The sequence below is a fragment of the Balaenoptera acutorostrata genome, chromosome 8, assembly GCF_949987535.1.
Source record: "Balaenoptera acutorostrata chromosome 8, mBalAcu1.1, whole genome shotgun sequence".
NCBI classification, from domain to species: domain Eukaryota; kingdom Metazoa; phylum Chordata; class Mammalia; order Artiodactyla; family Balaenopteridae; genus Balaenoptera; species Balaenoptera acutorostrata.
Genome location: NC_080071.1, coordinates 57066138 through 57078600, shown reverse-complemented (window position 1 = coordinate 57078600; position 12463 = coordinate 57066138). Strand labels below are relative to the sequence as shown.

The following is a 12463-nucleotide window of genomic DNA, read 5'->3' as shown; positions in this document are numbered from 1 at the left end:
AAAGTTGTCTATTGTTTAGAATTTTTTGAAAAAATTCAGTGACCAAATAAAATATGTCATTTATGGACTAGATTCAATTCAAAGGCTGAGAGCTCCAGTGTACATATATATATTATTGACATAAAAAGATCTCCATGATGTATTGTTTTTATTGTTGTAAAAAGCCTGTTACAAAACAGTTTATATAATATGGTCTAATTTTTTGTTAAAAATGAAAGCACATTTATATGTATAAAGAAATGCTAAACAGGGTCTAAGAGGTATAAATCTAAATGTAATAGTGGGAGATTTTTATTTTTTATATATTTTTCTATTTTTGCATTTTTATATTGATCATTAATATTTTATTATAAGAAAATAAGATGAAGTTTTTTTAATTTGTGGTTGTAAGGGAAAGAGTTAATGGTTTAGTTTAAAGTTTTGAGAATTAAATTAAAAATCAAAATCATTGAATAAATACTCTTGCACAAAATTTGGACAGACCAGAATTCAAAGTCAGTTCTTCCACTTACTATATCAGTGGCCTTTGGCTTTCTCACCTACAAAATATCAGTGATAATACCTACCATCGCCACCTCAAATTCCCTGGGTAATGTAAAAATTAATAAACAAAAATAGAATGAATATCTACCACCCTGCCTTCCTAGCATTGCCAAAAGCTAAGTGGAGAGAAGGGGACTTTTTCTACAGAAGTTCAAGTTTGGAAAAAAACCAGACACTTGTAGAATATAATAATGAAAAAAGGTTGTATGTTTGTTTTTGCTATTCCATCAGGAGGTAAGACCTCTTCCCTGGCAACTTCTCTACTCTCAGAATCTAAAGCTCCTCTCTGCCCCACACCTCAATCCCTACCTCAAGGATACCCAGCGCAGTGGAGCAGAGAGTGGCTGACACCAGAACGAGCATTAGATGAGGTGGAATCATATCATGTTCTCAAGAATATTTGGGTACTAGAGCTTAAATGTGTGTGGAGGCCCAGGACAAATGGAATAAACTAGAGAAGTCACACTCAAGGATTGGATTTGACCCTCAAGTAAAGACATGAATAAATATTCTTTGAAAGTTTGCCACCCTTTAGCTTCTCTTCCCACCTCTCTGTAAAGACATGAATTTCTCCACGTGGTACTCAGGGAGGTGAAGAGGTCCATAGGTGAAACCAACCAATTGGCTAATGCAAGGAGGGTTTTGTTTCTGTCTATATCACCTCTTTTTCATCATAAGGGGCTTAGATATCTGCATTCCACTATTCCTTCCACTGTGAAGGGTAAGTATAATGGAGGGTAAAGACACTTTTTCAGCCTATTGTAGTACCACTGGAAACCTACCTTCAAATGAGCTCATGTGTCTTCCCAAGCGCCCAGTTTTAAACCTAGGGAGAAATATCATCATATCTGGTCCATGGAAATATCATATCCTGTAAGATATTTTTTATTTAGTAACTCATTTTCATTATCGTTCTTTTTTCAATTAATTCACAATAAAAGAGAACAATAAAAGTGTTGTTTCATACCTTTACTCTCTCAGTAATGTGCAACATGAACATAATAGTGTTAAGAAGTCAGAAATAACTTAACACAGTTGCTATAGAAGATGTTTATATTTGCAAAATTTCAGCAATGATCTTCCCTAGGTTCCCCCGAATTAGCATATTTGTTAACCAAATTAATTAAGAAGCTTTTCAAAATAAAAGCAATGTTTTAAATAGATATATTTTCATAACCATAGAACATTTAGTTCTGTTGGAGGTAACAAACATATTACACTCAAGTACTTTCTGAAGATATTAGGGTAAAAATGATCTGGATGCAATTATAAATGTACCCTAATTAGTCATTTGCTTCTTTTGTGTGTATGTTTTTCTGTATGTGTTAAAATTATATCATAGATACTTTGTAATTGGTTAGTACTTAAATCATCACAACGTTATCTGACCCACAGAATTTATATCAGCTCAAGGTGATGATATGATATTGTTTGAACAATGTCTTTAAATTTAAATTTAGTACTCAATTAAATGCAATGAAAGCCAAGACCTCCTAGCTGCCCATGTCTGTTATAGAAAATGAATGCTAAGATTCCCAGTTAGGAAGAATGAGACCTTCCTATAAATCACAACCTTGAAATTTCATAACTGAATATCGTTGTCACATCAAAATCCTGATTTCAACAGAGTTTTCATGGTGTTTCAGAGTACCACATAAGTGGGTATAAATTCACTTATGATCAGCTTTTCCACTGAAAAGTAAACAACTACAGAAAATTTTCTAAAAATTGATTTTATTTAATAAATATTTTAAAGAGTTCACTAACTGAAGACTTTGCTGATCTTCCCAGAAATTCTGATCAGTTGTTTATCCTTCATTCACTTTTATTTCTACTGTGATTCTTAGGAATTTGTCTAATCTATATTTAATCTATTAAAACATCTATGCATGATAAATTTGGCTTCCTTCAATTATAAGCTGTGTTATGATCCCCAAATTAAATGACAAAGGTTAGAGAAGTAAAATTAAACACAGCAACAGGTTGTAGTTAAGTGCTTTTTAGAATTTCAGATTAACAAATTTGTCCCAAAATGATAAAGTAATAACTTACTAAGTGAATAATGCAACACAGAATAGATTTTAACAGTATCTCAATCTCTCTCTCTCCCGTCCCCACCTATCTCTCAGTCTTTCTTTTTTGCTCTCTCTCTCTCTCTCTCTCCCTATCTCTCTCTGTCTCTCACTCTCTCTCTCACACACACACACACATACACATGCTTCCGCCCACATCCATACGTGAGTGTGTACACACATCTCAGAATTTTAAAACACTGCTACTAAAGGTTTTAACTTAGATAAATTAACTACGTTAAAATACTGACATTGTGAAAATATCTGTTTATGTCCAATACCCAAGAGAGGGCATCTTTTTGTGAACTTCTAAAAAGCTTAAAGAAAGAAAACCAGAAGGAAAAACCAGAGTCCTTGGCAGGAAGGCTGGGTGAAGGTGTGGCTGGTGCTCAGGGTCACAGCTTCCCATTGTCCTCGCTGCTCTCCTTCTCCTCTATGGCCTCCAGGCTGCGCTTGCTCTTGGCCTCGGCACCACTGCTGGGGGCTTTACTAAGGCCACAAGACAAGCACGCCAGCTGGATCTGCTTCATGTTCTCTATAGCTTCATTCTTGGCATTCTTCAACAGATCTCCTTGGCCCTACAAACAGGCAGAAATAGACACCAAAGAAGAATGTTACGGGCCAGGCAGATCCTAAGTGACATCACTCTATAGCCTTCATGCTGTTGCTCAGCGCGGAAACAGACTCAGACTGGAGAGCCCACTTTTCCAACATCCTTTTCTTGCATTATTGAGGGTCTTTGCTCTTTAAGTCAAGGACCTCAACCTGAGCCTTCCCCATTTTCTCTATAGTTGCTGGCAGCCTCTGGAGATTTCCTGTAGGAGGGAACACCGTCTGGGGACCCTTCTCTGAACATACCAAGGACAATCAGCCCTTCCATCACCAGGGTTCGAGACTACACACTGCTGTAACTCCTAACCCACCCAGCCCAGCATTCCTAGGCTTGGCAGAAAACAAGGGAAGAAGCTCTTCCTCAAAGAACTGAAAATTAAATCAGCTTCTCAGCGTACGAGAGCTTACAAAGCAAATCTCTGTAAAGTAAATCACACACCCTTATGCTTGGTAAGCTGGTTTTTAGTATATTGGGTCATCGCTGCAGCCTGCCTTTTGATAAGTTCCTAGTTACCCATGTTCTTTTCTATTATCCTAAGGACAATGTTCCCATCAGGCTGATGGAGAGAGGCTCCAGAGGCTTAGTGTGTCAATCAAAACAAAAAAGCAAATGAGGATCACAGGAAGTCATCAGTTGTCAGTTATATCAGTCTGAGAAAGATCTTTTCCCATTATTTTTTTTCCTGTTTTAGTTCATTGTTATAATGATCAAGTGTATATGCTGACACTGGCCCAAGGGGCTGAAGTAGTAAGTGTGGGGAAGCCAGAACATGTTTCCGTTGTGTACAGACAAAAAAGGAAGGAGTTCCGTCTCTCCCTCCATTCTCACGACAATGCCTGAGAGTGTGACCTTGAAACTGGAGGTTACACGAGCTGCTGGAGAGTTCATCTACAAAGCAGAGACTTCGAGAAATGGTAAGTCACCTATTTTATGCAAGGTACTTCATCATACACTGTTTGATCTCTTTAATTTGATGAAAGCTTTTACCTTAGGGTGTATGACGACCCTAAAATTAAAAATGCCTTGCATTAAAAATGCCTTGGAATACTTCTTTCCTCAAAATCTGTACAAGCACTTGTCAATTCTATCTCACGTCATAAAATCCTTCAAACAACAGCCTTTAAATATATGGGATGAATAAGTACAACTTTGCCTAATACTTTTGTTAAGGTGAACTTACCCACAAGTACCTCAATCATGGATTGGCATTTTAGAAGTAGACTTGGAAGTTGTATAGTTTAGCCTTCTCATGAGGAGAAAAGACGCTGAGCCTGATGAGGTGACGTGACTGACCCAAGGTCACAGCTGGTTAATGACTGAGCTGGGACTAAAGTCCAGGTCTTCTGCCTCTCGGTTCTGTGCCCTGTTCCACACACCACGTTTATAATTTAGACTAAAACTAGAGACTAGAGAATGAACACTCTTTCAGATAGAGATGGACTTTCTAAGCGAAAAATATGCATGACACAAGCAGAACTTGGGGAGTAGAGGCATAATGAGTCCTCTCTGGATGTTAAAAAAAGTCACATCCACTTTGAAAAATGCAATCCTGAAGCGATAATGATAATAATACAACATAGAAAGTGCTCACTCTCTACAGGCATTCTTCTTCATACTTTACAAATGTTCATTATTTGTCACAACATCCCCACAAAATAGGCTCTTTTCTTACTTTAAGTTTACAATGAAAATGGAGGCCCAGAGTGATTCTCCTTCCCAGACTCACACAGCTGCTAAGTGGTGGAGCTTGGGTTGAAATAAAGTCCAGCAGTTGGCTCCAGAATCTGTAGTCTTAACCGCTACATGATATGGCATCCTTTCAAGGCAAACTGTGTGCTCTCTACAAAGCACAGTAAAGACTCCCAGTCATTGTCACCCATGGAAACAACACGGATAAAAAGACAATCATTAACCAGGTGGCACAGTCGGACAGAACTTAGAGATGGGATCTACAGAGTCAGGCAGATAAGATGCACCAAGATACGTTGGCAGAGACAAAAGTCAGAGTATCTTAGTTTTGCTTTTAGCTCCAACAATTTCCCCCTGGGCCATTTTATCTCCTGTAAAAATGATGAAAATATTCTTCTGTCTTCCTCACAGCTTTAAAGATTACAAAAAATGTTGAAAAGTTATTTGTTGGAAACAAAAATAAACAAATGGGACCTAATGAAACTTAAAAGCTTTTGCACAGCAAAGGAAACCATAAACAAGATGAAAAGACAACCCTCAGAATGGGAGAAAATATTTGCAAATGAAGCAACTGACAAAGGATTAATCTTCAAAATTTACAAGCAGCTCATGCAGCTCAATATCAAAAAAACAAACAACCCAATCCAAAAATGGGCAGAAGACCTAAATAGATATTTCTCCAAAGAAGATATACAGATTGCCAACAGACACATGAAAGAATGCTCAACATCATTAATCATTAGAGAAATGCAAATCAGATCTACAATGCGATATCATCTCACACGGGTCAGAATGGCCATCATCAAAAAATCTACAAACAATAAATGCTGGAGAGGATGTGGAGAAAAGGGAACCCTCTTGCCCTGTTGGTGGGAATGTAAATTGATACAGCCACTATGGAGAACAGTATGGAGGTTCCTTAAAAAACTAAAAATAGAACTACCATATGACCCAGCAATCCCACTACTGGGCATATACCCTGAGAAAACCATAATTCAAAAAGAGTCATGTACCAAAATATTCATTGCAGCTCTATTTACAATAGCCAGGACATGGAAGCAACCTAAGTGTCCATCAACAGACGAATGGTTAAAGAAGATGTGGCACATATATACAATGGAATATTACTCAGCCATAAAAAGAAATGAAATTGAGTTATTTGTAGTGAGGTGGATGGACCTAGAGGCTGTCATACAGAGTGAAGTAAGTCAGAAAGAGAAAAACAAATACCGTATGCTAACACATATATATGGAATCTAAAAAAAAAAAAAAAAATGATCTTGAAGAACCTAGGGGCAAGATGGGAATAAAGACACAGACCTACTAGAGAATGGACTTGAGGATATGGGGAGGGGGAAGGGTAAGCTGGGACAAAGTGAGAGAGTGGCATGGACACATATACACTACCAAATGTAAAATAGATAGCTAGTGGGAAGCAGCCGCATAGCACAGGGAGATCAGCTCAGTGGTTTGTGACCACCTAGAGGGGTGGGATAGGGAGGGTGGGAGGGAGGGAGATGCAAGAGGGAAGAGGTATGGGGACATATGTATATGTATAACTGATTCACTTTGTTATAAAGCAGAAACAGACCATTGTAAAGCAATTATACTCCAATAAAGATGTTTAAAAATAAAAAAGAAAGAAAAGCTACTTGTGATTTAAATAATCACAAGTAAACTATGCTATAAGGTGACATGAAAAGCAATTAACATACTCTATTACTAAAATAAATATCTTGATAGTGTGCACATTTTAATATACATTTTACTAACTTGTTTAAAATGCATCTACAAGAGTCTGTTTTTACAGAGATATGTATATTGTTACTGCTTTTACAAACGTAAAGATTCCTTTAAAAAAACTGTATTAATAAACAGATTATACCCACACTCATTTTCAGAGTATTACTTTTAAATGCTCCCTTTTCTTTTAGTGTTAAAGTTTTCATCAGGCATTTTTAAAGCATAAAAAATGCAAAATTGGCATCTTCCCTAATTGCAAGAGAGGATTAAAACATGCAAAAACATCAGGCTTGATACTACTAATGAATAATGCTCTCACGTCACTTTTCCTGCAGCAGGTTATAAAACATATCTAATTAATCAGCCAGAATGTCATCTCATCGGTTCTGAGAGGTGGCATCCAGGCCTAAATGCCAGACTGTGTCAGTTCTGGTAAATAGAAGTCAGTCTCTCTAGAAAACAAAGGCCAATTGGAGAAGACAGTTTGTGCCAGTGCACAAAAACACAAGGACATCATCTCCTGATAACCAGGAGACAACACGCCCTGGCTGTACGATACAGGCAGAAAAAAATTGGAAAAGAAATTAAGCTATTAACTAACAGAAGAAGAAAAAATGAAAGACTAAATTATGAAGAGTTTCCATTGAAACACTGATGTAAAAATGTTGTTTTCAATTTTTTTTTAAGAAGGAGGCATAGAGGTCATCTTTCTGTTCTGTGGTTAAACTCCTTGAGTCTTCTCGATTAAGTTAGCAGAAGCAGAAAAGACTCATTCTAGGCAAAATTGTAAAGAGGGTGAAGTTTATTGTTAACAACCCCATCTTGGCATTCCTTTTCAGGGCTGACTTTTTCCCACCATGCGTGCAGTGATTTCCGCTGACCAACTAGCATCCCTCTCTCTACTCCGTTACACTCCCTCTCAGACTCCTCCTAACTAGCCAGCTTATACCACATCTCCTCCCTCAAAACACCTCTGTCCTGTGTATCATTTCCCACAAGACATATTAGGTACTCAGATCAGCTAAGCCGCTTAAAAGTATTGGTGTGTAGTCTGCATTTAAGGAGTAATATAACAGGGCATTTCTAAAGAATATGCTCAGAAATTCTCCTCAAGCAGAGGTCTTGGGAGAGAGGCAGAAAGGAGAGAAGCCCAAGAGAATTCATTTTACTTGGTGGTATAAAAATTGTAACATCTCCTGGGAAAATAAATCTGGGATTGTTATGGCCTGGAATGTAAAATTAATGGACAATTTGACCACTGAATACTCAACTTGAAAGAAATGTCAAGCTGTTGCCAACATTTCAATATACTAGCAATCTCATGGGAATTTTTAGTTTCTCTCCTCTGGTACTAGGGATGCTTCAGGGGGAAAAAAGTGAGAAGGACTGCTTTAATCCAAAGAAAAGTAAGAGTAATAGAGGGCATCTCAGGCAGACTTATGCTGATGGGCCAACAGGACTATCAAAAGTCTCAACAGCAATGACTACCAATTCAGCCTCCACAGTTATTTGACTTCCAAATGTCATACTCCATGGAAATCCCAACACATTTAAAAAGTAACACTTGGAATCATAGAAAACCACAGAGAGATCACTACAGAGATTTTTGAACCTAAAAATTAGTAATGATTAATGAATTTTTTTAAAAAGAGACATTAAGCATTCGTAACCAAATCCTTCCAATGTCATTAAACTGCAATTAAAATAAATCATCTAGAAATCAAGAAATATCTGATGCAATTAGATTGTAAATGGGACTGATATACTACCATACCACCACAATTTTTATTACTACTAATAAATTATTACTGACAATAAAATGCTATCACAACACTAAACAGAGGCTAACACTTTGAACACTTAATATACTAAATGTAAACCAATTTGCACATATTATCTCATTATATCAAAACCATAAAAGAGGCTAGATTTCTAAATGTGAGTTATCTATTAGTTATATATTTGTAAGTTATTTAATAACTATATTTTATAATCTATCAAAAGACATTTAGAATTTGTGTTATTCCTGTTCTTACCAAGAAATGCAGTTTCCTTCTATTGTTTGAAAATAGTTTTGGCTACAATCTGGCAGAGTAACTTACAAAAGACATCGACATCCATGGCTCTTAAAATACCCATTTTTCCCATGAACTGCCCTATCCCTTGTGATATTAGTGCACGAAAGAGTGGTCAAACATCATAACTAGTGTCCTTGTCACGTGTGAAGGAAATGTGTGGGTTGTCTCAGAGCACACCACAAATATTTAAAGCAGTTAATTGAGACTCTGGGAATGGAGAGGCCCTCACATATACACAACTACGCATATAAACAAATGCAGCTCTGTCATCGGGCAGGCGTGGATGGGTATTTTTCAGCACACACTCAACGGCTGACTGATTCCCCTGAAATTCTTCCCATATGATCATCCACACCCACAGCTAGAGCCACCCCTGGATAATACTGCAACAAAAGTCCGCCACAGACAGCATGGTGGTATTAGCACCTCTTTATTTGTTCCAGCTCCATTTGGTGGACATGACCATGTGTGGTGGGCTGTGTACTATCACTGTATTAACAGTTCAAAAAGCATGCTTTTGGGGAATCTCTGTATTATCTAAAGGGGGTAAATGTTTTGCTCAAAAGGGGTAAAAACAACTATTACAATGTCCTTCATTTGAGAAATTAAAATAGCAAATCAAAAATGTGTTGATGTCATGACAGATGCATTTCTCTTGATGTTACATTACTGGAATATTGGGTAAAACTATGCAAAGATGGCCTGGGATTCTTGCTCTCCAGAATGAAAGCCTAGTTTTGTAGGGAATGTATACAACATGTTAGCAAGAGTTATAGGCACAAAGATGCAGCCATTAGGGAAATTATGTACAAAATACCTCAATTGCACAAAAATAGAAGTTTTCATTGCATAAAGTTATTAAAGCTCAGATTTATTAGTTTTCAAGACCTTGTCCACCAAATATTTCAACTGCATTCTACTCGCCACTTAAGAAGTTGAATTTTTACTCTATGAACATTCAAGAAATATGGATGAATAGTTGTAGAGCAGTTCTGGTCTAAGAGTATTGACTTATTGGAGCTTTTTATGTTACTCTTCTCCTGAAACTCTGAACTCAAAACAAAGGAAAAAACACTACTTTTCAAATCTTTATCACATAATGCAATTAAACTATTTCATTTTTATAGGAACAAAAAGTGAATTACATTGGACATGTTTACCTGAGCCATTAGATTTTATACCCTTTATAAAGTTGTTTTTTAAATTAGTTTTATGACTGATACATTTTAGTATTGGTCAGAAACTCCAATTAATTGGATATCTCTGAAGATTATGGAAAGAGAACATAAGTAAATATTTTTAGTATCTGAGAATCTAGATCTGAAGGAAGAATAATTTACAAAATGTAGAAGATACTTCAAAGAAATTTTAAGAATAATTCAATGCCAACAAGACCACACAACATTACAGAATAAAGCAGAATGACATGTTTAATAAGCATAGCCATACAAAAGGCTCTAAAAAAATATGAAGTCATATTCTATTAAAATTCAACATAATGAAAATTATATTTGAAAGTTAAATTTGAAAGCATATGTTTTAAGACCTGACAAATAAGATTTTCTTTTTCCACAAGTCTTTCTCAAATAACATCCTGCTTTGTTACAATACCTTTCTCATCAGGAAATCTTGACTGACTTGAGTGTTGAAGGAATGAAGGATCCTATTTACTTCAAAATGGTAATTAACTGCATCTTAAGCAGAAAGCCTTTGTATTAACCATGTTTTTTAAAAATAGTTTTTAATATAGAGGAGACCATTATTGTGTCCTTGTGTGTGTGTGTGTGTGTGTGTGTGTGTGTGTATATATATAATACTATATGTAAATAAAGTAGTTTAATAGTATTTAAATACTAATCACTAATAATAATATAATTGCATCACTTTAACAGAATGAAATATAAAAATTGTATGATCATTTCAATAGTTGCATAAAAAGCATTTGACAAAATTCAACATCTTTTTATGATAAAAACTCTCAACAAAGTGAGTATATAAGGAATGTACCCCAACATAAAAAAGGACATATATGACAAGCCCACAGGTAACACCACACTCGACAGTGAAAGGTTGAAAGCTTTTCCTCTAAGATCAGGAGCAAGACAAGAGTGCCATAAGAGTGCCCACTCTCACTATTTCTATTCAGCATAGTACTGGAAGTCCTAGCCAGAGGAATTAGGCAAGAAAAGTAAATAAAAGATATCCAAACTGGAAAGGAAGAAGTAAAATGACGACCCGATCTTATATATAGAAAACCCTAAAGACTCCATCAAAAAAAAACTGTTAGAACTAATAAATGAACTCAGTAAAGTTGCAGGATAAAACATCAACATACAAAAAAATCAGTTGTGTTTCTATACACTAACAACAAACTATCAGAAAAAGAAATAAATAAAACAATCCCATTTACATTAGCACCAAAAATAATAAAATACTTAGGAATAAATTTAACATAGGAGGTGAGAGATCTGTACACTGAAAATTACAAGGCACTGATGAAAGAAATTAAACACAAATAAGCGGGAAGATATCCCATGTTCATGGATCAGAAGAATTAATATTATTAAGATGTTCATACTACCCAAAGCCATCCATAGATTCAGTGCAATCCCTATCAAAACTCTAATGGCATTTTTCACAAGAAAAGAAAAACAATCCTAAAATTAGTATGGAACAACAAAAGACCCCAGATTGCCAAAGCAAGCCTGAGAGAGAAGAACAAAGTTGGAGGCATCATACATCCTGATTTCAAACTATATTACAAAGCTAATCAAAACAGTATGGTACTGGCATAAAAACAGACATGTAGACCAATGGAACAAAATTGAGAGTCTAGAAATAAACACATACATATATGGTCAACTAATATTTGACAAGGGAGCCAAGAATATTCAATGGGGAAAAGATAGTCTTTTCAATAAACGGTGCTAGGAAAACTGGGTATTCACATACAAAAGAATAAATTGCAGCCTTATATTACACCATTCACAAAAATTAACTCAAAATGGATTAAAGACTTAAATGTAAGACCTGAAATCATAAAATTACTAGCAAAAAAATAGGAAAAAAAACTTGACATTGATCTTGTCAATGATTTTTTTAATATAACACCAAAAGCACAAGCAAAAAAAAAGCAAAAATAAACAAGTGGGACTACAACAAACTAAAAAGCTTCTTCACAGCAAAAGAAACAAACAAGAAGATGAAAAGGCAACCTATGGAACTGGAGAAAATATCTGCAAACTGTATATCTGATAAGAGGTTGATATCTAAAATACATAAGGAACTCAATATGCATGTAATAACTCAAAATATATAACAACTCAATAGCAAAAAACAATCTGACTAAAAAATTGGCAAAGATATGAATAGACATTTTTCCAAAGAAGATATACAAATGGACAACAGGTACATGAAAATGTGCTCAATATCAACATCAAAACCACAATGAAATATCACCTCACCCCTGTTAGAATGGGTTTTATCACAAAGACAAGAGGTAATAAGCATTGGCAAGGATGTGGAGAAAAGGGAACCCTTGCACATTGTTGGTGGGAATGTAAATTGGTACGGTCATACACAAAAACAGTGCGGAGGTTCCCCAAAAAATTAAAAATAGAACTACTATATGATCCAGCAATTCCATTTCTGGGAATATATCCAAAGGAAATGAAATTAGGATCTCAAAGAGAGACCTGCACCCCCATGTTTAATGCAGCATTATT

The 12463-nt window shown here is 35.8% G+C and overlaps 1 protein-coding gene across 6 annotated transcripts in view; it reads right to left on the bottom strand.

Moving 5' to 3' along the window:
• Positions 1 to 1484: 1484 nt before the first annotated feature.
• PLCL1 (phospholipase C like 1 (inactive)) overlaps positions 1485 to 12463 on the bottom strand; it is a 402844-nt gene continuing 391865 nt past the window's right edge. For all 6 annotated transcript variants that reach the window (XM_007190476.2, XM_007190477.2, XM_007190481.3 and 3 more), the window contains one exon: positions 1485 to 3193. In XM_007190476.2, coding sequence (XP_007190538.1) covers positions 3011 to 3193 — 183 coding nt within the window. In that variant the 3' untranslated portion in view covers positions 1485 to 3010. The remainder of the gene's footprint in view (positions 3194 to 12463) is intronic.